General features: G+C 35.5%; 2 protein-coding genes across 5 annotated transcripts in view; one reads left to right on the forward strand and one right to left on the reverse strand.

Moving 5' to 3' along the window:
* The window catches only part of Cog5 (component of oligomeric golgi complex 5), a 328,847-nt gene that overhangs the window by 242,925 nt on the left and 58,757 nt on the right, over positions 1-27,165 (reverse strand). The gene's annotated exons all lie outside the window — the stretch shown is intronic.
* Positions 5,959-13,877, forward strand: Gpr22 (G protein-coupled receptor 22). Of its 3 annotated transcripts, XM_076550835.1 has the most exons (4): positions 5,960-6,385; positions 7,312-7,557; positions 7,998-8,328; positions 9,867-13,875. In XM_076550835.1, exon 4 carries the CDS (start codon positions 9,892-9,894, stop codon positions 11,188-11,190), a length of 1,299 nt encoding a protein of 432 aa, XP_076406950.1. In that variant the 5' UTR covers positions 5,960-6,385; positions 7,312-7,557; positions 7,998-8,328; positions 9,867-9,891; the 3' UTR covers positions 11,191-13,875. The 3 variants fall into 3 exon arrangements, with proteins under 3 accessions (XP_076406949.1, XP_042116680.1, XP_076406950.1); XM_076550834.1 differs by lacking the exon at positions 7,998-8,328 and having other exon boundaries at positions 5,959-6,385; positions 9,867-13,877; XM_042260746.2 differs by lacking the exons at positions 7,312-7,557; positions 7,998-8,328 and having other exon boundaries at positions 5,959-6,385; positions 9,867-13,876.

Consider the following 27,165-nt stretch of genomic DNA (forward strand, 5'->3'; position numbering starts at 1 on the left):
GTTTTATATCTAACTTATCTTTTATCATAACTGAGGAAATTACAACTATCTAGTCTTCAACCACATCAAAGACCTGAGAAGGAACATAATGGTACCTGAGAAATGGTAGATGGATGCAAGCAACTTTCGGGAATCTTGCAAGAGTAGACCAAGACAGCTGGCAGCCTGGACAGTCACCTGATGTTTCTCAGCATTGTTGGTGCATTCAAATTGGCTACAGGCCTAGAGTATCTGACAGACCATTTTCAGAAGCAGGAATTCTGAGAGACCATCTTACCCTGTCTTGGCAGAGTACAGTGGTCTCTTTCCTTGTGTCCCGCTTGTCCAGGAAGGACAGCATTGCATTTGTACTGTCAGCCGTCAAGACAAGGGAAGTTCTTTGCCCAGTAGGCCATTTTGTGCCAAGAAGACAAACTTCCAAATGGAAATGTCTTAGAAGCCCAACATTCTCTCGGGATCAAATTAGTGCATCCAGGAGCAATTGTGTCTCATGTCAACAGAATTCTAAGTTATTTAAATGCCATATTCTCTGGGTCTATGAAGTGTTTGAAGATTACCTATCTATTTGAAATATATCTATGTATACCTAGAAGACTTAACTAATATGGCTACAAATATGATTATCATAAATGACTAATTATTAATCTATTTTTAATTATCCATTATAATTTTAAATGAGTTACATAAACATAATACCTCAAACAAGAATAGAAATATATATATACAGTATAACAAAATTAACTTTAAGTTTGTATCAATAAACTAAAATTTATACCAATGTAAAACATTTTAAACATAAACTAAAATCTATACCAATGTAAAACATTTTAAACAAGTTGTTCTTTAAAAGTAGGTTGATTAATCTATCCTTTTATCTTATCATCTCTATATCCTCCTATATATCTATATCAAAGGAGGACAATGCATGTTCCTGAACCTGAAGCAGAATGACAGCCTACAAGAGAATTCCCACCCTCCAACTCTAGACACAAAGAATGGGAGCTTTCTGATAGCTTCAATCACATAACATCTGGATCATAAGCAACCATTCAGCTTTGTCACTCAACAGAACATAAGAATTCAAACAGCACAGAAAACAAAAGCTGACATAGTTTTGTTAAATATATAATCCAGCTGTTCAAACTGACTTAGCCTCAAGATAGGAATGAATTTGATACTGTATAATATCTTAAAGTAGACAAATTATGAAAAGAAAATAAAGCAACAGAAAAAAGCCAATGGGGAACAACAAGCACCTGTCTGTATAACTGGTTAAAAATCATCAATAGGCTGGAGAGATGGCACAGCATTAAGCACACATGTTGCTCTTCAGAGGACCTGGGCTCATTCCTGGCACCTCCATGGCAGCTAACAACTATCTATAACTCCTGTCCCAGGAAATCCAATATCTTCTTCTGGCCTTTTGTGGGCTGCACACACATTGCATATAGAAACACAGGCAGACAAAACTTCCATACATATAAAAACTAATAAATTAAAAAAATATATAATAGTCACCAACAAAACCTATGTAGAAGGGGTCTTATGTAGCCCAGGATGGTCTCAAATTTATCATGTCACTAAGTAATGGAGGCTAGCCTTGATTATCTGGCAGCTACCTCCCAGGTCAGGAATTACTGGCATGCAGCACCTAAACCCCATATTTAAGAGATACAAAGAGGTATGTATGGTACTTTTTAATTGTTCTAACAGATAATAAATTATAGTATTCTTACTGCCCTGGCTACTTCTTCCTAGACTGAGGTCTCAGAGAATGGTCTGTTTCTATTTGGTTGACAAAGTATTTGTTGTGTAAGAATTAAAGTTGACAAGCCAAATGAAATCTCTGAACTGGCTTTACATAGAAAACTCCACTCCTCCCTGAGCTCCAGTATCAGAAACGGAGTTAACAATGTTAAGTATTCTGTGAAAAAGCACTCTTTCTGAAGCAATACAGCTTCAGGAGTGATTTGCTGTGGTTAGAAAATACATATACACAGATTTTTTTTTTCCAAAATACTTTCAGATATGGTTAATTAAAATATTTCACTAAGTTAAATTTTTTACTTACAAACTCATCAAAAGTATAGTATCATAACTACCCACAAACTTTTAGGAATTAAGACCTATACAATAAAAATATTTATAACTAAAAGGGAAAAATATAACTTCTGAAAAACAATTTTGAGCTATATTTGGAGGTTAGAGTTACATATGCTGCTCAATTATCATTAGAACAGCCAAATTGTATTCTCAGTTTATAAGGTAAAAAAAAAAAATTAACCTGTGAAATTACTTGATAACATAAAATTTTATTTAAATTACCAGTTGTTGCAGGTTGGATTGGGTGAGCTATCTGAGGCAGTGCTGGAGAGCTGGCCCAGACAGTAACAATGAGGGAAATAGGGAGGGCTGACCAACCCAGTTACAACCTAGAACCAGGGCTATGAGTTAGCCCACTGCAACATTCACTGAATCTATGAACTGTTGGAGCATGTGAAAGGGATGAACCTTCAGATTCAAAACAGCAGGATTTCCATGACACAGGACAGCAACAGGAGGAGCCCCAGTGAGAGCCCATTATCCCTGGTGTAGCAGCGGCCAGAGGCCTCCAGCCAGATCAATGAATGCCATGTGGCAATGAAGAGTTGCAAATAAAGATGAATGGACTAAAGAGTAAACTGTGTGACTCAATGGGCCACACTACAGCTTCCACGACAAGATTCTTTTTGTTGTTGTTTTGTTTTGCTTTGCTTCTTTGTTTTGTTTGTTTTTGGTTTTACTTTTAAATTTGGTTTTGTCTTGCGGGGGTGGGGTGGGGTGGGGGTTGCAAGGGCAGAGGAGGATTCAAGAGGGCAGGTGGTATCAGAAGGCATCCTGTGAAATCCACAAAGAATCAATAAAAGTTTTTTTAAAAAAATGGAAAAAGAGTCTTTTGCCTATTAAAAAAAAACCAAATCACCAGCTGTAGCATTTTTCAAAATTAGTATCTTATATGAATACTTGTATTAAGTGCACAAGTGTGGAAAAAAAGCCTGTTCCCATGGAAACAAGAATCTTCACAAATTCTAAAATATGTAATTTGATATGCAATTTTTCATAAAAATAATATAATCTGAATCTCTGTTTCTTCAGACAGGGTTTCTCTGTGTATTCCTGGCTGTCCTGGAACTCACTCTGTAGACCAGGCTGGCCTCAAACTCAGATACCCAACCTGCCTTTGCCTCTGAGTTCTGGGATTAAAGGTATATAACATCACAAAATATGTATTATTACTATTATTAGTTTCTCTGTTAAAACTAGAGGATTTTAAATTATCTTGTGAAAAATTTTAGTAACATTCAAGTACCAAGTCAATTTGTGGCTTTAATAATGCAAAAAATATTAGACTAAGTATTATATTTTAAAAACTGCTATTTGTGGATTCTCATGTATCTTTAGTCACAACTCAGTTGTACAAGGAATGTACTGAAATGTCCACACTTGAGCTTTTTTAGAAAAGTTTTTCCATTAAGAGAGTAGAGAGCCGGGCGGTGGTGGCGCACGCCTTTAATCCCAGCACTCTGGAGGCAGAGCCAGGCGGATCTCTGTGAGTTAGAGGCCAGCCTGGGCTACCAAGTGAGCTCCAGGAAAGGCGCAAAGCTACGCAGAGAAACCCTGTCTCGAAAAACCAAAAAAAAAAAAAAGAGAGAGAGTAGAGAATCACAGAAATATCCTTCAACAACAACAAAAACCAAAGCTATACTGTTACTTGAACTGGAGAGTGAACTTAGGTTCACTCAGCCAGGGTTAAGTGGACATACTTTTCTAATTCAAAGGAGTCAGGCCCATAGCTCCAACAGCAGGCTCACAAGGCTCTAACAGACTGGAACAACACAGCCACACACTGGCAAGTCAACACTTTCTCTTCGCCTTTGTTTCTTCTACTTAATCAGGACATTTTGATAATAAACCTAAGCAAACAATTAACTCTCTGGCAGGAGAACACTATATAGATTTTTTATTATGTTAATAATTTTCATATTCCAATCATAATTCTCAGCTGATGCTAACATGTTCCCTCTGACTTTAGTTTTTAGTTTAAAATAACATTTTTTATCATCTGTCTTTAACATATCTGGCATTCTAGCAAGATCTTTTTCCATAACTTTGAAAATGCATGAATAATAAATAGCACAACATTTTCATTTTTAGCATCACCAAAACCTTACGACACAAAGCTATGCAGAAATTTTTCAAAATTCACAACAAAATGTCCATGTTACTTTCAATTTCTAAAGAAATGCAATTCAAACCTTATGTACTTTTCAGCTACTCCCCAATAAAACTTGAACACTGACCATAAAAGATCATAAAAATGCATTTCCCTTTTTAAAATTATAAAAGACAAATATAATTATAATGACAAATTTTTCACGCCCATCCCCACCCCTTAGAGCTGAGGACAGACCCTAGGGCCTTAAGCACTCTACCACTGAACTAAATCCCAAGCCCCACCCCCACGCTTTTTTTGTTTTGTTTTGTTTTGTTTTGTTTTTCAAGACAGGGTTTCTCTATATATCAGCTCTGGCTGCCCTTGAATTCTCTTTGAAGACCACTTGGCCTTGAACTCACAGAGATCTGCAGTCTCTGCCTCCTTGAGTGCCACCATACCCAGCTTCTTTAACAACAAATTTTTTAAAAATTTAGGATACAAAATTTTGAAAACTCAAGACTATTTCTAAAATATTGAAAATAGGTAATGATTAATATTCTAATAGTGCAGCCATCAGCAATGTGTTCCTCTTTGGCTCAGTGGGTAACGTCACTCACTGGCAAGCCTGACAACCTGAGTTCCATCCCAAGAACCCATGAAGGAAAGTACCAATTCCTGAGAAGTGTCCTCTGACCATGACATGTGCACCATGGCACGTACACACACACACACACACACACACACACACACACACACACACACCAAGTGTAATTTTAAAAAGAATCTAGTCACTAGATATATTTTGACCTTAAAAAGTATGTATCCTCACTAACACAAATAGAAATGTATTTAAAAGTACCCACAAATCATAGAAATTTAATTTTAAATTAATGTATTTTGTTTTTATACATTCTTTTGTTTGTTTTTACATCTTAAAATAGTTTAGCTTTATAGCCTATGAGGGCACATACCCTTTCCTTTACCATATATATACTTACCAGCAGTATTAGCAATCACCATGTACAATATTTAAGAAAGATACCCATTTCAAAAATAGAAATAGCCCAGTGAGATCAAATATTAAGAGCAAATAGTCTGTACACATAAAAATAACAGGACAAGCGAGGACTGAGATTACCCATTCCCAAAACTAAAACAAAATTACTCATATTTATGCTCTACCACCATGCAAGCAATGGAATATTTACAAATGTTTATGGTATAACCACCTTACATCAATGTGACTAATAATATGAACAAATGGATAAAATTAAGGAATATTTGAGTGAATGAATATTTAAGACAAGATGACATTTAATACCATGAGATGGCCATAATTTGAAATACAAAGAGATGATTTGAATACAAATAAACTAACTGAAATCAAACCTAGGCTTTCTATCTATAGAACAAAGAACCTCAACCCAAAGCACACACAGCTACTGAAATAGTCAAATCCAGTTATCCAGACTTAAAAATACATTATTTTTACTATGTAACCCCCACAGCACACGCGCGTGCACACACACACACACAATATTTTCTTAGTGTTTGGCATTGGGGGAATCAATGAGCCAGAACAAAATACACATTTTTAAAAGACTAATTTACTCATATTCCACTTAAGAGCAACAAACAACCACTTAAAAACTTAGCCTTTTAAAACAGCATCCTTATATAAAACAGTGGGGGGGGGACCCCTTCCATACATATGAAGCAGTTTCAGCCAATACAACTGGCCAATCAAAATTAGTGAATGCACTGCATCTCTCTGCAGTGGAGAGAAACGACAAGGTAGGCTGTCACTCTGCAAAAGCTGCTCAGAGCAGGCTTTCCTCTGAAAAAGCAGAGCCGTTCCTTCCTTTTCAGAAAGACTGGATCTAAAAGCTGCCTCTGGAGACAAGAAGCCTTCAGTATGCTAAATTACTTTCATTACGTATTTTCAAATGCTTATTGACTCCACAGTAGGAAGAGTGAGAGACTGCAGCCGCGAAGCAGCACTACACGGTCCATACGTTAGCAGGACTGCTCAAACAATGGCACAGTACAGACACATTTTCATTAAGGTCATTTTGAAGAGATTTTTATGAGCCTCTTCCCTGAGCCCTCTACTAACAAATGAACAAAATGAAACAATCAAAATTGGAAATGCTTCAGCTACATCAAGAACTGGTCAAATCTTTAACAGAGGTAAGATGTGTTCCTTATTATAGTAGAGAGCTGCTTTTGAAACAGCAGAGTGGGGTAAAATTACTTTGGAATTTTTAGTCTAATATTTTAAGTTTGCTTGTTTTTCTCTATTTATTGGTAAATATGGAATTTTTAAATTTACTTCTTTTAAGATGTGATCTATTTCAAATGCAATCTTTAGATTGCACTGTTAAATCAAAAACTACTCTGATCTCTATAATTTATTCCAAAGACATCAGCTCTTAAGTCATTTCTGGTATACCAAATATTTTTAATGTCACTAGTGTAACCATTTGTCAAGTGCTAAAAAAACGTTTATATTTCTTATAAGAAGCCAGTTTACTATTTAGCTGTTTTATGTTAAGATTATGACCAGGCATGTTCACTGAAAATTATTAATTTGCACTTAAGACTTTTTTTACTACCGTTTACATTTCACCCACATGAGCATATCATCAAAAAGAAATTGATAGTGTCTTATCACAGAATCTGTTTTAGTGAGTTAAAGTTCAAGCCATGTGTTAATAATTAAGCAAGGTACAATATTTCCCAGCATGCAGGCAATGTTAAATTTATTATCAGGGGGTAATGGAAGTATGTTTAGTAAATACTAACTGTTCATAATCTCTAAATATTCAGGTTAGCTTGTAAAAGAGAAAAGAAATTAGTTTAAAATTTCAGTCTTTCTCATGGTTATATTTCAATGCTAACTCTGCTGCTAAATAGGGTAATATATGCCATTTTATGAAAAAGGGATTAACATGAAGAAACTTCATTTTATGACTATAGCTATGCCTATAGCAATACACTTGGCTTATTTTTAGAACAAATGCTACATGGTTTTAATTCTTTAACTAAAATAATAAGTAATTAGTTCAAAATTATTAGGAATCCTATTCTTTAATCATTTTCACCTTTTTCACAAGGGCCCACAACTAACTCAATATAGACAACTGACGATATGAAGAACGCAACTGCCTAAGAAGCTCCCTAGCTCTCTGAATCACAAACTGCTAGATATCCTTGTAATGCATGACTTTAAGAAACTAAGGAGTTAAAGCCTTGGATTAGCTCTGCTGGAACGTAACAAGCTGACAGCATCCCAAGAAGATGCTACATAGAATAAGCACAAAAAGAAAAAATAGAGCTGTAAAAAGCCTGCAGATCATCGGGTGAGCATTTTTAAAGAAAGATCTAACACTTTAACACGGCAGAGTTATGGACACGATTGATTCTATAAGAAACAGTGAAGCAAAAACTTGGAAAATGGCATGATAGACCAGCAAGCAAAATGAAGCATTAGCAGACATTTTCTGTACTATTCAGATATTCATATCAATTGATATGACTAATAAGTTTTCCATCTGAGCTTTATGACCAATTATGTATCTTCTTCTAATGAGAACAAACCAAATTAAATAGCAGATGGTTTTTATCAAAAGAGCATGCACTGGATTTATAATATAAAGCAAATTATGTGATCAAGAAATCATTTCAAAATAATGAGAACTGCTGCAGAAACAGACTGCAAACAAATGGATATCTAAATGCATTTTAGAAGCTAGAGACATTATGTTTCTTTTTTCTGTTTTCACATATTCTGGAAAACAAGGAGACACAATCTTACATTCATTCAAAAAGGAAGTACAATTTCTATCATTTGATGAAGTTTCATTTACCCATGTCTTTCTGAGGGGGAAAAAAACCACGAAAATTATGTGCTGTTCTTCAGAAACCCATCAGCCAACTAAATTCCACAATTTGTACAGCTAAAGTACTCAAATAGCAAAAGAATGAGTTCCTACAAGACATGAAATAAAACACAACTACTTCACTGTTGTCAGGAAAAAAATTCGTGTCAAAACTGTCAATGACATCATGTATCAGTTTGTGGAAAACTACCATGGTGAGCCAAAAGGCCCGTAAGAGGCCACAGCAAGCAGGTAGGTCAGAGGACGCATGCACCCCTGGGGAGAAAACAAATGGGGTTTCTTTCTTTGCTGCCTTACCTGACGTGTCTGCTTTACTAATCATAAATGTGATGTGCCAAAACAAAAACCTGAAGTCCAGTCTGTCAGTTCAGAAAATTTGGCACTCTTAAACTTTGCCATTTTTATAGGATTTCAGTAAGCTAAGCCATTTTATATGAGTAAATATGTATCTAGTAATACCCATCCTGACTCAAATGATGTTGTCACGTTTCCAAAGTAGTAGCCTAAAATAACATGCATAAAGTTGTCAAAGGTAACATGAATTGAAATGTCATTATGAATTTTGAAAGTTATTACTTTTTATACTTCAGGTTGGAATATTTTGAAGTTCGAATGCTATACCTAAAATGTGAAATATACTTGGATGTATAAATTCATCTTTTAAGTTGCTCACTGTAGACATTCTAGGCCAGAAAAACCAGATTATAATTTTTTATAAATGACTCTAAACTCTTAAAATATTTATTCACATGAATTAGCAAAAATGTTCATTTCAGACTTTTTCTTCAAAATTATTCACTGGCTGATTGTGAACAAAACATCTCACAGGTAAAGTGAAAATTAAAAGTTTCCTCAAAAATGGATGTCAGAATATTCTTTTGAATTTCATTTTTACCTCATAAATTAAACAAAGTAACTGGATACATTAATAAAATCACTTCAAAAGCATCTACTTCTTAATACATATCAAATTTCAATTTCCTCTTTCTATAGCACACAAGAGGGTGTGGTTGCTAAATACATCAGTCATAGGAATACTTTTTATTATGCTTGTGGTTTTTTACTTTAGCATACTGTCTTTTTTTTCCCCAAATTTTTGTAAGTCTATTGTAAAAATTCAGTGGGCATATTTACATGATATACAAACTTCCCATCATTTGTCTCTTCCTTGGGAAAGAACCTCATTGTCCACACTGTTGACTTCTCAGAAACTCAACTAGAGTTGGTAAGGCAGTGGAGTGATAGAGATTAATCAGCACTGTGTGCTGGTATCCTTTCAAATGAGCACTTGTCCCCTTCACTGGAAATCTCACAGGAATAATTACAACTACACTAATCATGCTAGAGCATATTAAAATAGCATTTACGTTCCATCTATTCACAATACCATTTAAATGAAATCTTAAACCATTAGACCAAATTAGTTTTGCACACTAAGTAGTCTTCTTTTTCAGAAGCATATGTTCTCGAAAAATAAACACCTCAGTTATTTCCAATGAAGTAAACCCTTGTAGTATGGATAGTAATTCTGCACTACAGAGGAACAATTCTCATAGGGTTATTTCTTCAAAAAGAGAAAACAATTTCTCTTAACACCAAAAGCAATGCAACCTTGATGTTTCCCAATTCTATATTTTGCATCAATAGTTTACAAAATAAAAAATTAAACTAAGTACATGATAAAAAGATATTTTGTTGTTTACAAAAAATACCATGTCTTATATGTCACTTAAATTGCCAAATATCAAATATTCTATTTCATTTTCTAGGGGAAACACCAACTGCTCCAAAAGAATGTGTTTTTCTCCTGCTGTGGAAATCAACATGCAGTCTGATTCAAACATTACAGTGCGAGATGACATGGATGACATCGACACCAACATGTACCAACCACTATCATACCCATTAAGCTTTCAAGTATCTCTCACTGGATTTCTCATGTTAGAAATTGTGTTGGGACTTGGCAGCAACCTTACTGTATTGGTACTTTACTGTATGAAATCCAACTTAATCAACTCTGTCAGTAACATTATTACAATGAATCTCCATGTACTTGATGTAATAATTTGTGTGGGATGCATTCCTCTAACTATAGTGATCCTTCTGCTCTCACTGGAGAGTAACACTGCACTCATCTGCTGTTTCCATGAAGCTTGTGTTTCCTTTGCAAGTGTTTCGACAGCAATCAATGTTTTTGCTATCACTCTGGACAGATATGACATCTCTGTAAAACCTGCAAACAGAATTCTGACAATGGGCAGAGCCGTAATGCTAATGACATCCATTTGGATTTTTTCTTTCTTCTCATTCCTGATTCCCTTCATTGAAGTAAATTTCTTTAGTCTTCAAAGTGGAAATCCATGGGAAAACAAGACATTGTTGTGTGTCAGTACAAGTGAGTACTACACTGAGCTGGGGATGTATTACCATCTTCTAGTTCAGATCCCCATTTTCTTCTTCACGGTTATAGTGATGTTGATCACATACACCAAGATACTTCAGGCTCTTAACATCCGGATAGGCACCAGATTCTCAACAGGGCAGAAGAAGAAAGCTCGGAAGAAAAAGACAATCTCTCTAACCACACATGAGACCACAGACATGTCACACAGCAGTGGTGGGAGAAACGTCGTCTTTGGTGTGAGAACTTCAGTTTCTGTAATAATAGCCCTCCGGCGTGCTGTGAAACGCCACCGGGAACGACGAGAAAGGCAGAAAAGAGTCTTCAGAATGTCGTTATTGATTATTTCTACATTTCTTCTCTGTTGGACACCAATTTCTGTTTTAAATACCACCATTTTGTGTTTAGGCCCAAGTGACCTTTTAGTAAAATTAAGATTGTGTTTTCTAGTCATGGCTTATGGAACGACTATATTCCACCCTCTCTTGTATGCATTCACCAGACAAAAATTTCAAAAGGTCTTAAAAAGCAAAATGAAAAAACGAGTTGTTTCCATAGTTGAAGCTGATCCCATGCCTAATAATGCTGTAATACACAACTCATGGATAGATCCTAAAAGAAACAAAAAGGTTACCTATGAAGACAGTGAAATAAGAGAGAAATGTTTAGTACCTCAGGTTGTTACAGACTAGGGAGAAGTCTAAGTTTCACCAAATCTACATTCAGAAGAGTTTTAAATTTAAATTGTAAAAACTGATTACTGCCAAATGTAAGAGAAAAACATTATCAGTACTGGTTATGTTGTAAATTTTTAATGTGAATGTCAATTAGATTAGGTCATATATACTCAATTTCCTCATTATTAATGTATTTGTTGCATGGCAGTTTGTTAAAAGTAATCCATGTGTATATTCTGTCAATATTATGTCCATCAGAAGACACTCATGTAAGTCATATTTTCTAAAGAATAAATACATAGCCTTAAAACAGTGTATAACTTTAAAATGTAACGGACATAGGTATCTACGTTTTTTAAGACAATGTACGAAGTCTATTATTTCTAAACCACGAACTAGATATATTTATACGAGAAGTTGCATAATATTTAACACAAAAATTATAGTCTCAAAACAATCAAAGCAAGATTTTCTGTACCACTATGCTATATTTCTGGTATGATGAACTTGTTATAATGTTTTAACAACAAAATAATGAACTATATATAAACCTTATTCTTTGTTATATATAGCCCTTATGTGGGAAACCACAGACTATATTAGCATTTTAAAACCATGAACCAAGAATAAATAAACCCTGTATATGGACACAAAATTAGGGATACTTCAAATTCAAGCTTATTATATAAAAAGATTGAACTCTGTTACAAGGGTAATATGCCTGAAATACAAATGAACCAACAATAAAGGGAGGGAAGAAAGCTACCTAACACCAGCCCTGTCCCTTCGTCCTCATTTTGCCTGAATCTATGCCAAATGTTCTAAGTTCAAAGAAAATACTAGTTTTAAAAAAACTGCAATAAAATAATTTTTCATTTTTAATTTAATAGCAATTCTACCATTTAATAAGAGAAGTTAACCACATAAATCAGAAGGCTGGGCAGAAGAAAGGGGATCTCTTCTGTCCTTGTAGAAAAGGCTAACAAAGGCAGCTGTTTCTACTTTTAAATCCATTGCAACTTACATGTGCTAGAATTTACATAACGTTCCTACTCAGCCTTCAAAATACAGCAGCTCTGTTTCCACTCTCCAGGTGATTAAAGCAACAGTAAATTGTGTCACATTTCTATTCCACCACCATGTAACTTAAGCATTTTTCTCTCAAATCCTCAATTCATGTTAGAAAATTATAATTACAGATTGTAAGGATTATGAATACTTTCATAGCAAACAAGAATTTCTCACTTGCTATAATAATCTGGCAATATGTAGCAATAACAAAAACTTGGCAACAACTTATTTAAAATAGGTAAGTACCTGCTATCTATATTACAACTGGTTAGCTTAAGAATAATTATTCCCTATTTTAAATACTATATTCAATAAATGAAGTAACATTTTAAAATTTAAAACCTCATGTTAAACAACTCAGTATCTATCACTTTTAGACAAATAAATGAGATTCATTTAATCAACTTTACTGACTAGCTTAATCCCTGGGGAAACGAGCATGATACAGGAGCTTGAAGTCACTAAGGTTTCTGGCAAACTAAACTGATTTATTTCTGATAATAATGCTAGTGTATCAAAAGTTAGCAAAGGCCTGCTTTCCTCCTGCTTTATGAAATTAAAGAAATGCTGCAGTTTAACAAAATGTAGCATAATCAAGTAAAATTAATTTTTTGAAACCCTAAAATTAAGACTTAATGGTGTTAAAAAAATTCACTCAATAAATGCATTTGGCCTACAATATCTCCTAACACCTTAACTAAAACTTTTAATGCATTTTGTACTTGGACATCTAAGCATAAGTTAAAATATTAGCACTCAGATTTATAATCTTAATTTTAAAAACTAGACTACTTTTATAGAGTTCATGTTAAGAAATACCTCCACCGTGTTTTCACTACTTTTATCATGAGGTTTAATAAGCACTCCAATGAATTTAGTATAAAAGTAAGTTTCTACCATGTTGGCCTAATAGTTTTTATGCATTCTGATCTTCTGTACCAGGAAAAAAATAAATAGTAAATATTATAACTTTGCCCTGTAAGCTGCTGTTTGTGCATTGGACATCAGAGTAAACAATTAAGCATTTTGCCCTACAATAATGAATTTTTTAAGGATACAAAAGTCCATCTACTGATTTACAACAAACAAAATCTATACTTCCCAGCCGGGCGGTGGTGGCGCACGCCTTTAATCCCAGCACTCGGGAGGCAGAGCCAGGCAGATCTCTGTGAGTTTGAGGCCAGCCTGGTCTCCAAAGCGAGTTCCAGGAAAGGCACAAAGCTACACAGAGAAACCCTGTCTCGAAAAACCAAAAAAAAAAAAAAAAAAAAAAAAAAAATCTATACTTCTCATACCTCACCAGAAACCTCAAGTAGCTTTTAATGTGTTAAATACATAGTGTGTGAAAAACTGTGTTAAAAACAAAGCACAAGCATCTGCAACTGTAGATCTCTTGGTAAATGAGAGTTTAGACGAGTTTTCCTTGATTTCCATTCACTCTATGGACAAACAAAAGCATTGTTTTCCTCCGAATGTCTTTTGCTTCAGTGTGCAAATTTTTTACTTTTTCACTAGTAATTTTACCCCCAAAAAACATTTTTGCTAACTTTCCCTTTTATAATGAAAACTTGCTTTGTAAATGCAACAGAGGCAGGAGTGAATCTGGTATGGACAACGTCTTACAATTCGACTATTATATCCATGTGCTTTCAAGCATAGATGATACCTTCTATAGTGGAGTTGAGTCAACTATTCCAGGCGTAAAGTCCATAAAGTTCAGAAATTTGTATTAGCTTTCTTGTTTTGTTTGAGAATTTAGGGAATTTAGTACTCTATCAAAAAGATATTCAAACCTATAATGAAGATTAAATTCTTTACAATCATTCTTTTTAAAAGACTCTATTCTGCCGGGTGGTGGTGGCGCACGCCTTTAATCCCAGCACTCGGGAGGCAGAGGTAGGCGGATCTCTGTGAGTTCGAGGCCAGCCTGGGCTACCAAGTGAGTTCCAGGAAAGGCGCAAAGCTACACAAGAGAAACCCTGTCTCGAAAAAAAAAAAAAAAAAAAAAAAGACTCTATTCTATACTTTACAACAATGGCAGCCATATTCATATAAGTAATCAAATTTTCATCTCAAAAAAGGCAAAACATTAGTTCTCCAGGTTTAAACTCTGACTTTTCCAGCCAGTCAGGTGCTTCCATGGAAAATCACTTGCTACACAAAGCCTAGTTTGATCCCTGGAACCCACTAGGTAGGAGGAGAAGAGTGACTCCACAAAGCTGTCTTTTGACCTCCAAACATACAGCTTGGTCCTTGAACATATGTATACACACACTCAAAATATACTTTTTTAATCAGACTCAAGAGCAAAAATAATCTAAGATTTAAGAAAACAGGAGGATTTTATTACACACAGTAATTTTGAGGCTAAATTTCAAGGTCAACAATATTTTTAATTTTATTATGTTTTGTGGTTACATAATTGTTTTGTACTTCAATTGGCCTGTGAGTTTTTACGATACACAAGCATTATGGCAGAGATGTTGAATTATAGAAAAAGGGTCATGACCCACAGGAGTGTAAATCCCCATAATCAAGGTATACATCAAGCACTGCTTATTAGAAATGCTTAGAATGGAGTGTTTCAGATCAAAATGCGGGTATTTTGGAATATCTGTATATACTTAATGATACAACTTACAGATAGATCCAACTCTAATTAAGAGTTTCATCTATTCCATATACACATAATCTAAAGGAAATTTTATGCCGTATTGTTAATGTGCTTACATCTGAACTGAAACCATCTATGTGAGTTAACTTGTAATAAGTGTTACATGGAAAAAACAGCATCTAGGTACTATCATAAGAGAGGAAAATAAGGAGATATGGCTAGTCAAAGACCTAAATTAAGGGGCTGCAGGCAGGCAGTTCAGTGGTTAACAGGACTGGCTGCTCCTCCAGAGGACTTAAGTTCTTTTCCCAGCACCCACATCCGGAAGCTCATAACCTCCTGTAACTCCAGTTCCAAGGAATCCAATACATTCTTCTGGCATCTGCAAACTCCTGCACACATGTGGCATTCACACACACACACACACACACACACACACACACACAAAAGTAGTAATAAAAACACATTTCTTTAAAAGACTTAAAATACTCAAGGATACTCAGCTCCTAGGGAAATACAAACAGAATTGTGGGTTAGAGTTAACAAAAGAAAACTAATTTGAAAACCGACCTTTCTCTAAAAGCTATTCAAACAATGAAAGATACACCAGCTGACTGGGTGGATATATCTGAAATATAGTTAGACATTGTACTATTAAAGTATAATAACTATTAGAATATTAAAATAATTTGCACATATTTGGGAAAAGTGGTATCATGATTAGAAATGAAACAGTGGGCTTATTACTAATACAAAAGCTATCATCTCTTAAGAAAAATTCATTTTTACACCTGAGGAAAGCTGAGGAAACTCAATAAAAATATTTCTTCCCTTTCTCATTAAAAAAAAAAAAAAAAAAGTGAAGATAATCCTAAGTGTCTCTACCACTCTCGTCACAGGCCCTAAGCATGACAGCTTTGTACTTCCACCAGCAGGTGGTAAAAGGAGCTGTCATTCATGTCACTGTCACCAATATCAACTCTTCCACTATCAAACCCTGCAGCATCACTAAGATAAAAGCTGAGTCTGCTGGGAGCAAGGTCATTTTCCTCACCCTGCTTCCACGAAAGCAATGTTTCATATTTCCCTGAAAGATGTTAACAAGGCAGACTACAAAACATATCTACCGCATTTTCAAGATGAAACAAAAACGTGGCAGAAGACAGAACAATAACATTATGAAGAAATTACTTTCCCTTTAGAGAATTAAAGACATCTAATACTCAAAGTAGGTGGAAATTTTTAATTTAATATAAAAATTTTCATGTTAGTGCTAACAAAATGAGGACTCTGGGCACACAAAAAAACAGACCGGGAATGCAGAGATAAAGACAAATACATCAGCCCATATATTACTCATGATTCCATGCTACATCCTATATATGGGCTATTTTTATTGGTATACAATAGTATATGTTGACTGGATAGAGAAGATTATTGTACTACTCATTCCATAGGGCCGGCTAAAATGGAAAAATTAGCTAAGCATGATGGTGCACATCTTCAATCCACGTAGTCAGACAACAGAGGCAAGTAGATTACTCTGAGTTTAGGCCATCCTAGTCTACACATAGTTCCAGATCAGCTAATATTATATAGCGAGATTATGACTCCAAAAAAAGAAAGAAAGAAGCCAGGCATTGGTGGCACATACTTTTAATGCCAGCACTCAGGAGGCAGAGGCACACAGATCTCTGCGAATTCAAGGCCAGCCTAGTTACAGAGTGATCTCCAGGACAGCCAAGGCTACACAAAGAAACTCTGTCTCCAAAAGCCAAAACCAAACAAATAAACAAAATTAAATTTACCCACTCCTTGCTCTAAAGGTTTTCTTCCCATGTGTTTTTATTTGGTTACTCAACAAAATTCTAGCAAACTAGAGCTATCTTACTGTATAAAGCTGCCATAACTATATATACTACAATAAGTCAATTGTAAAAACAAAAACTTTAATAATGTCTCCCAAAAAAAAGTGCTTGACACACACTAACTCATCAGAAAATAGTAGAGGAATTGAAAGCAAACAAGTTTTTAGTTTCTGATCTTACTCCTGTATCCTAATTCAAACAATGTTACTCAAAATGTAGCCAACCTATATCAGAATTCTCTATAATGCTGGTTTAAAATGTCTTTTCCTCCTGGTCAGCAAGGTGGCTCTGTGGGTAAGGGTACTTGACACCAAGCCTGAAGACCAAGTTCAATACTCAGGACCCACGTAATAGAAGGAGAAGATCAACCTTCACAAGTTGTCCTCTGACCTTTCTACAGGTGTGCATGACACATGCATAAACACACACACACACACACACACACACACACACACACACACACACAAATAAATAAATAAAAATAAACATTGGGGTCCTTCTGACTTTCTCAATCAAAGCCTCTAGGGTTTCAGCTGACTTACAATCACCACAGCAGCTCACAGTGGAATTCTGAGCACTGCAGAGCTGGGAAGAACAATCACTGACTCAGGGCTGCAGTGTCACCCTGAGCAACACAGCACAAAGCCTTCTCAGAGAAAGGAGAAGAGAACCACTAATTTGATTATCAGAAGACTAAAGGTTCCGGATATTCAGGTTTCTAATAAATTAAAAGTTACAGATGCAGCTGACACTGAATTCAATTGATATCAAACTACCATCTTGAAGAAAAAAAATAAACTTATTGACCTTAAATACTTAACCGTACATACAACACAATCAATCCACCAACACATGAGCTTTCTAGGGACATAAATTTTGTTTTTATAAATAAGTCACTGATAAAACATTTCCATTGAAAACCAAATATTCATTAGACATAGTAGCACAGGTCTGTCATCCCAGTTGGAAGGCTGAGCTGAAGAAGGATCACAATTTCAAGGCATTCAAAGTTTGGATGGATTAGTGAGACCCTGTCTCAAAATAAATAAAAGGGCTGGGTGATATGGCTCAATTGTTGCCTATCAAACAATATGTGGCTGTGTGGGGGTGTGAGTGTGTGCACATGTGTACTGAGAATATAAAATGGTACCACTATAAAACATGACATAAGCCACTATGCTATTCAGTAATATATACCATTCAGACAAAATAGTTAATTATAAAAATCTCATGACCACTGTTTGTCACTAAATTATGTTATTCTGACCATAAAATGCTATTCTTGAATATCTTTACTCTTTTCAACAAAACTATTAAAATATATTGAACATCAAGAATAAGAATTACCTCTGGAAAAATAAAATAATTATCTCTCCAAATGGGGGAAGGGGGAGGCTAGGGGATGTGGAGTGGCTGGAGTGACGGCTCTTCAGAAAGAGTACTGGCTGCTGTTGCAGTGGATTCAGGTTTGGTTCCCAGCACCCACATGGTAGCTCGCAAGCATCTATAACTCCGGTTCAGAAGATCCAACACCCTCTTCTGGCCTCTATGGCTACTAGATGCAAATACATATGTTATGCAAACAACAATACACAATATAGAGATAGACTTAGAAAAAAAAAGAATTACTCAAAAGCAACAACAACAAAACAAAAAGCAGCAGTCTCCCGTTCTTAAAATCATGGGTAAAACTGGCTTAATTCAAGAATTGTAAAATATTACAACAGAAGATCTTGACTGACTTATAACACAATAAGGGATCAGTCAATCAAGCAGAATGATACTTTCAACTGAATAAAAGGATATGTTCCTAAGAATAAAAAGGGTCCCAAGGCCAGATCCTTCCTCTTCTTCCCTTACCTCTTAACCTTCAAATATTTATTATTTATGAGAAATACATGGACTGACTGGCCTTAAAAAATATTACCCAGACATCTTCCCTCTCAAAATTCAGAAGCAGATTACTGGCAAAGATACAATTAAACATGAATCAAGTTGTGCAAAAACACCTAAGTTTAGAGACCTAACATTCTAGAATGTCACTCTACCCTCACACAGAGTTGGCTGCAAGGAAATTGTGAAATGACAAGCAGAAGAATTCAACTGTCATTATTAACTAACTTGAAAAATCTACTTGCCTAAAACTTAAGATTCTCATTCATCTGTACCCTGAGAATGAATGATGGAGTACATGCAATCAGCGCAAAGACAGAGAAAAAAACTGTTCTCATCTATCTGGTAATACATCACAGAAATAATTTTGTAGCCTCTGAAATACTGTTTCTTTTAAATATAATGACCTATCAATAACCATTTATATTAACAAAAACGTTTATTGGTTTCACAATATAATTTCTCAAGGTGCATAACTGATTCTAAGAGCTCAATACTAACATATGCCACTAGATCCCGTAGGTAGAGTCACAAACCACCAACACTGTCAAACAGCAGCAGCTATCAGTCCTAGTTACTGCTGCATCCAGGTCTGCTAGCTTGTAAGTGCTCATAAAAGCATTCCATAAACCATAGATCCTAGATAGCAGCACATACAAATCCATTATCTCACAAGCACAAAAAAATGGAAATTCTTTTAAATGGTCCATTATGATAGCATTCAGCCCTCAAACCAAATTTGAACATTACATAAAACATTTGATTCCTATGTGCTTACAAAGGTGACAGAGATAAAACAAATATGTCAACCTCAGTATCACAAGGCAAAATATAATAAAAGTTAAAAAAAAAAAACAAAAAAACAACCAGAGCAATGGGGCTTAAAGGAAAAAGATCACATGTCCCAAAGAAGCTGTACAAAGAACTAGCACTGGAACTTTAAGATGACAAGGATCACACAAGACAACAACATCAACAAGTACATGAAGCAGGAAGCAAAGCTTTTAGCTCAGAAGTCTGAGTGACACCTAAACTGAATATAAAGACAGAGAGAATTCAGGAAACTAGGTAATAATCTCATTTTATCACACACAAAAAAGAAAATTAACTTTTTAATGTTCTTAAACATTTTGCTGTCTTTGTATTTTCAGCCTTCTGGTATTGATGCATACAATTAATTATTTTTCATAAATTTTCATAAATTTTTCTTTTTCTTTTCCACACGACAAAGTTTCTCTGTGTAGCCCTGGCTGTCCCGGAACTCACTCTGTAGACAGGCTGGCCTCAACCTCAGAGATCAGCCTGCTGCTGCCTCCCCAGAGCTAGGATTAAAGGTGTGTTCCACTACTGTCTTACTTCATAAACATTTCTAATGATGGCATTTCGGTTTTAAACAAGAGTTTCTCCACCTGGTGGTGATTTTTCTGATCCAGTCACATCTGCTACTCAGGATATTGTTCAGCTATTTATTTCCTTATGTCTCTCCCCATCTGCCAACCCAAGTTATTCTAGCATTATTTAAATCATCATGAAATATTTACTTTAGTTACTAAAGAATTAGTAGCAATAAGAGTGTTTTAATAGCATCCGTAACATTGGGAGTTTAATACATTTTGTTTTTTCTTCATTCTTAATAGATTTATAATAAATGCAATATATGCAGAAAACAGATACAGGTAGTAAAGTTTTATTCATAGTAGAAGTATTCTTTTATTTTTGTTTTAGTTCTGTGAGAGTTTTAAGTTTCATACGATCTGTTTTGATCATATTCACATACCCCTAACTCTTCCCAGATCCATCTCCACTTCTCTATCCATCTAGCTTTGTGTTCTTCTTTTCTTTTTAAATCCTTTAAGATCAAATCAATCCCTAAGCCCAGCAAATATCTTTCTAGATTTAAACACATATGAGGGCACCTAAAAAAAAGTATTTTCTTTCTATTTCTATTACCAAGTTTAGACCCTCAGTATCTAGATCACTTTAATGTGAGAAACCAAATTAAGGTTAGCAATCTCTTATAAATTTCATTTTTGTCTTCTTAAAGTACAATTCCACTTATTTTCATCCACCAGTTATACTATTTATAGCTACATTTTACTGAAACCTAAAAGAACAAAGTAATATTCAACAGAAAATCATAGAATGCCATATATCATGGTACACATCTATAGTCCTATAACTAGGGAGGTAGAGACAAAATAAGGAGTCCAAAGCCAGTCAAATTTGTAAGACATCTGTCTCAAAAACAAAACAAACAAGTAAAATAGAAAACAAAGAAGTAAAAGAAAATAATAGAAATGCTGCAGCAAAGGCTCTGCATTTTTCTAATGTAGAATCGGAGATATCTTACAAGTTACATAACATTTCAAAAATACAACTATAGAAAAAATATTTATATATAATTGTTTTTCAACGTAAAAAATATAAAACACTTGGAAATCTAACTACAAATAGTTGTAAGTAAAAAAATGACAAAAATGCAGTAACAAATTCAGTTCTAAGATTTGAAAAAGAAAAAGACAACTGGAGCAAGAAAAACCACATTCAAAACTCCAGCCAATAAGAAAAGTGCTATCAAATACAGGACATTTCAAACCTAGAAGGAAGGGATATTCACAAAATAACTACGGTGTGAAACACTGAAGTTAAATGCTCATTGGTTCCCAGAGTCAGGAAGTAAAGCCTCGTTCTTTTCCAGGTGACAGTAAACGGTACTGCGTGGAGTGCAATGTGGTTGCTATGTGAGCAAGCTGGACCCAAATAACTTACAGATGGATAAAAAGGAAGCCATAAAAATATCTGAAGAATACCAAGGAGAATTTTTTTTTTTTTTTTAAGTTTTTCAAGGCAGGATTTCTCTGTGTAGCCCTGGCTGTCCTAGAACTCACTCTGTAGAACAAGTTGGCCACAAACTCACAGATCTGCCTGCCTCTGCCTCCCCTTAAAGTCATGTGTCACCAACCGCCTGGCCAAGAATAAATTTTAAATACTGTAATAAGAAGCAAAAGTAACCCAGTAGGTAAAAGAGTACCATGTGTAATTAGAAAAAAAGTTAAATAAGACACTTAAAAAATAACAAAATGAGTAAATGTCTAGTCTAAATAATATAGAAAATAAACCTCTCTTAGCAAGAGTATTTACAATCAACATGGAAAAGAACACAGCTAACTTACCAGTACAAAACAATGACAAATACAAAGGTATGCAGCCACAGACATTAAGAACACATTCAAATCAGAATTAAAGGGATGTGTGTGCGTGTGTGTGTGTGTGTGTGTGTGTGTGTGTGCGCGTGCGTGCGTGCGTGTGTGTGTGTGTGTGTGTGTATTTCACGTTATTTAAAAAGTAACTTTTAAGATGCATTTTATTTCCATAAGAGAGAGAGGAAGGAGGAGAGGGGCAAGGGCAAGGGTGTGCATGTTTGGTGAAAAGCAGACCACAACTTTCAGAAATCAATCCCATCCTATTCAGGTTGGAGAAATCAAACTCAGGTTGTCAGGCTGGACAACAGCTGCTACACACTAAGTCATCCACCATCCTAGAAAATAATTTTAAATGCCAATGACTATTAATTTTGACAAAGTTATATGTATGCTTCTTCAAATTGCTATTAGTAACATATTTTGTTTTAAAATATTAAAACAAACCTTAAAAATGATCTCTAACCAAGATATTTATTTTCTAAAATTTACCCTAAGAAAACAATGTAACAGGTCTTCAAGGATGGTCATCAAAATAAAGGTAATAACAAAAAATATAAATAATCAAAAGAGGTAACAATAGTCGACTATTTATAAAATTACTGGATAGTTTACAAGTAACTATCACTTAGCTGTTAGTCTATATTCTGTTGCTGTAACAGAATATTTAAGACTGGGTAATTTATAAAGGAAAAAACTTGGTTTCTCATGACTATAGAGCCTAGGAGTCCAACAGCAAAAAAAAAAAAGTCTCACACTTCATCACAACATGATAAAAAGTACAAGGAAAAGAATTATATCCCCTATGTGAAAAACCATGTTCCCAGGAAGTGAGGTATGCCCATGCATTAATTCTTCTAAAGTAGCTAATCCTCTTACAAGTCCAGATCCCCAGCACTGCCACAAAAGCAATCAAATTTCAATCTGAATTGGGAAAGAGAAACCAAGTTTAAGTCGCAGCACTAGCAGTTAAAATGAGGACACACAGTCATGTGGACTAAAATGGAAGTGTGTCCACAATGCAAAGCCCAAGATGGTGTGTGTGACAAACACCTCAGTCTACAGGCAGACAGACAGACAGGAAGCTAAAACTCTCCAAAATACCAATAACGAATCCATTTAGAAATCAACATATATCTCAATTTTCTAGTTTTCACAGCATATCATTATTTGATAATTTAAAAGGTTTTATGAAATATCAGTAGGGCCAGCAAGATGAATCACTAGGTAATGACATTTGCTACCAAACCTCACAATCTGAGTTTGATTACCCAGGACTTCTACAAGTTGTCCTCTGAACTCCTTATGTGTACCATGCCACAAGTGTGGCGCACGCACACGCGCGCGCACACACACACACACACACAAATAAATACCTTTTAAATTGCAATGCTCTATAGGCAAAAAATAATGAAGAAAATGAAGGTAACATCCGTGAAAAAGGGTATCAATCTTAACATTAAAGATTTTTAAGTGGTAAAGAGCATAACTTTCACTGGAAAACCTACTGCACTTAAATTTATAAAATTCACAAATTCATATGCTCTTTGGTCTCAGAGAGCACAAGTTGTAAAACTCTAGGAAAACAGTTTTAGTTTTGGTAAAGGAGAGAACATCTATATTTAATGAATAAAGGTGCTCAAACTGTCACCTTAAATATATATTTGAGAATAACTATAGACTTCAATTGTATGCTTTAGATTATTTATTTTAGAAGAAGAATGAACATAAAGGAAAAGAGTATTTCAGTCATACACAAAACTTAAAAGCCTGTGGATTCTACAGTAAATTTGCAACATGACACATAAGTGACCAGACATATTTCAGGTTGGGGAGGATGTTATATGGAATGAAGGCCATAGGTCAAACGTGGGTGTTGTTCCTCAGGAAGCATCTACTATGTTCTTTGAGATAAAGCCTTTTGCTGGGACCTGGAACACACCTATTAACACAGGCTGGCTGGCCAGCAAGCCTAGGGACCCTCCTGTCTCAGCCTCTCTAGCACTGGAATTACATGCGCAAGCCATCAGTTCTGGCTTTTGGGGGTAATCTAGCTCAGGTCTTCACACTTGTGTGGCAAGCACTTTACTGACTCAGCGATCTCCACAGCCCTCGGAAATCCAACCCCTCATTCTAGTTCTGTGATCATGAGACTGCTGCCTCATCTCAAGAATCTCTGTCCATCTCTAAAGTGACATTACTTCAAAAGGCTGCTGGAACGTTTCATGATGTAAGGCTTAGGACTTGGCACCTAGGATCAATACAACACTTACCACATTATTGTAGAATTTGTTTAAAAACAATTAACAATGGCATTTCAATTCAATTATGTGACATAGTCATTTTTCAAAGGAATAAATTATAAAAAGAAATTCACTGTGACTTCTCCCCTTAATAGGTACATTGGGAACTTGGTTTTCGATTTTCTTAAGTTTTTTTTTTGTTGTTGTTGTTGTTGTTGTTGTTTTTGTTTTTGTTTTTTTAATTTTGTGTGCATTGGTGTTTTGCCTGCATGTATGTCTGTGTGAGGGCTTCAGATCTTGGAGTTACAGACAGTTGTGAGCTGCCATGTGGTTGCTGAGAATTGAGCCCAGGTCCTTTGGAAGACCAGCCAGTGCTGTTAACCACTGAATCATTTCCCTAGCCCTCTTAAGTATTTGTTATTATCCTTTGGTACCCATCTCTAACTTGAAAATCTGTGGAGTAAGACTTGTAGGGGCCCACAAGGGCTCCCTAGTAAGACCTTACTCAAGGTCAGAGAATCTGAGCTTGCTTTACCCAGCAGGGCTGCACAATAAGATGATTTGGCCACAGGTGTGGTCACTAGGTGTTTTGAAGGATCTACACTTGGCTGTACATTGTGCTTTGATCTTGAAAGGAGAGGTCTTTTGCCTCACCCATTGGCATTGTATAAAATGTCCTGTGGAATAAACCTCTAGGCGACTGGGTAAATGCACATTTGAATGCAGAGAGGTAGAACACAACCACAAAGTATGACATGTGCCCAAAGTGACTGTTAAAATGTGACAAAAAAAAATTTTTTTATTTCAGTCCTAAAGAAAAAAGGATGAGAGAAAAGCAATCTTTGGGGGCCCTTTTATATACCAGACAAAAGCAAAAGCAGTCTATAAATTCTGTCTCAGTAAATCTCAACACTCTTTAGAAATGGGAAAGAAGTTCTTCAAATCCAGCCATCAATCAGAATAAATTGGAATTTAAACCATAACCTAAATGGTTCCAAAGCTCATCTCTTCCTGTCTCAATCTAAATTTCACAGCAGAAATGTTTGTAATCATTTCTGGTATAATTTTATGATAGTTTCAAGTCTCTAAAGTGTTAGCAATGTATCACTTGGATGAAAGAAGAATTTCTGAACACTCTGTTGTTCTGACCATTATGTTAAAATAACTAGGTTAAAGTACATATTCAACAAGATTTATTCAGTCATTTACTCTCAGTGAAAATCTCTCTAATCCTTTTTGGCTTTTATTTTTCATTACTACAGTTGAACTCACTTTAAAACATTAATTTCACTACTCAGTGTTATGCAGTAATTTTGGTACATCAATTAATTAGGTGGCTATTCTTAATGATTCTCAAACTTTGTCAGTAGACAGTATGTCAGCAAAGTGACTTTTATCTATGCAATACCCCATAATTACCACATGTAGTATATATATGAAAGACTGGGATGTTTCTTGTTTTATTTTTCAAAGAAGAGATCACCCTGGGTATACTTTCAGCCCTGATCAAGCTGGAGAATCTAGGTTACCATATGGGGAATCCCAAATAAACACTAACTCTCCTACTCAATTGAAACTGGTTATACAAATCTGTTCCCAAATAAAGCTTTAGAGCCTATGACTGCCTCAATGAGTTAATATATCTACTAAGAAACAATATCCAATCCCATCTCTTTTTCTACGTGTGCAGGAGTACATGCATGAGCCCGTGGAAGTTGGAAGTGAACAGTGAGCCGCAAGCACTCTCCATCCACCTTAGTTTTAGTGGCAAGACCTCTTGATAAACCTGGAACTTAGGCTGACCAGCAATGCTCCTATCTCTGGCCCCCTAGCACTGGGATCACAGGCACATGCTGCCATGCCCACCTTTTGACATGGGAGCTGGGGATCTAAACTCAGACACTCATGCTTGTGTGACAAACACTTTACTGACTGGGCCTTCTCCCCAATCCTCAAGACTTAGACATCTTCAAACTTCTTTTGGAATAGATTGGGGAGGGGGAAGCTGGACAGATGGTTCAGTGGTTAAAAGCACTGGTTGCTCTTCCAGAAGATGTAGGTTCAATTCCCAGCACACAAATGATAACAGCCATCTGCAATTACAGTTCCAGGAGATCCAAAACCCTCTTCTGGCCTCCATGAGCACTGTACACATGTGGTACATAGACATACATGAAGGCAAAACACTTATACACATAAGTTGGAGGCCAGTCTGGTCTACAGAGCGAGATCCAGGACAGACACAAAAACTATACAGAGAATCCCTGTCTCAAAAAAAAAAAAAAAAAAAAAAAAAGTATAAAACTAGAATAGTTTCTCAAACAAAGCCTAAATTTATAAACAAGGCAAAGCCAACTAATTTCAATTAAGCAAATTAGGAGACCAAAGTTAAACAGCTAACATTCTCTTCATCTAAATCACAAGATTTCTTTAGAGTTTGTACTAAACAAATACAAATGTTGAACTACTAGCCTCAACAGGAAACTCAATGGGAAATTTACTGCTCACTGCAATGAAATCTTGACTAAATATATTCTTATTTCCATTAGGTCCTGGCTTGATCCCTAGTACCCCAAAATGAGCTATAACCCAAAAGTTAACAAACTGGAGTTTGCTTTTAAAAGGCTCTAGAGTAGAACCGTTTTCTTGCTCATTTAGGTAGTGACAGAGTTTAGTTCCTTGTGGTTGTGAGACAACTAGCAAGTCCCATTTCTTTCCTGGCTATCAGTTGGGAGCAGTTGCCAACTTCTAATCACATCTATCTGACTTGATTCTCAGTCCCTTTCTTTTACCTTCAACACCAACAACAGCAGATCACATATTCCTCATGCTTCAATTTCCTGTCTTCATCCAGCATCCAGCATTTGATACAGTCTTTTGCCTTTCTCTTCCATTTTTTTAAAGAAGTTAATGGCTGACAGTGAAACCACAAGAATAACCTATAATAACCTTGTCTGAAAGCCCATACCTGTAACGGCAAAGTCCTTTTTGCCATTCAAAGTAACGTATTTCCATGAATTTGGGCATGGACATCTTTGAGGTGGTCATTATGGTGCTTAGGGTACTATTTTTATTGAACTTTGCTCATCTGAAGTCAGAAA

The sequence above is a fragment of the Peromyscus maniculatus genome, chromosome 14, assembly GCF_049852395.1.
Source record: "Peromyscus maniculatus bairdii isolate BWxNUB_F1_BW_parent chromosome 14, HU_Pman_BW_mat_3.1, whole genome shotgun sequence".
Lineage (NCBI taxonomy): Eukaryota > Metazoa > Chordata > Mammalia > Rodentia > Cricetidae > Peromyscus > Peromyscus maniculatus.

Excerpts from the sequence above, each read along its gene's own strand:
- Gpr22 (XM_076550834.1), top strand. The coding sequence starts at position 7,496 with ATGCTACATAGAATAAGCACAAAAAGAAAAAATAGAGCTGTAAAAAGC. Across the intron at positions 7,558-9,866 it reads AAAAGCCTGCAGATCATCGG|GGGAAACACCAACTGCTCCA; the intron begins GTGAGCATTTTT and ends TTCATTTTCTAG.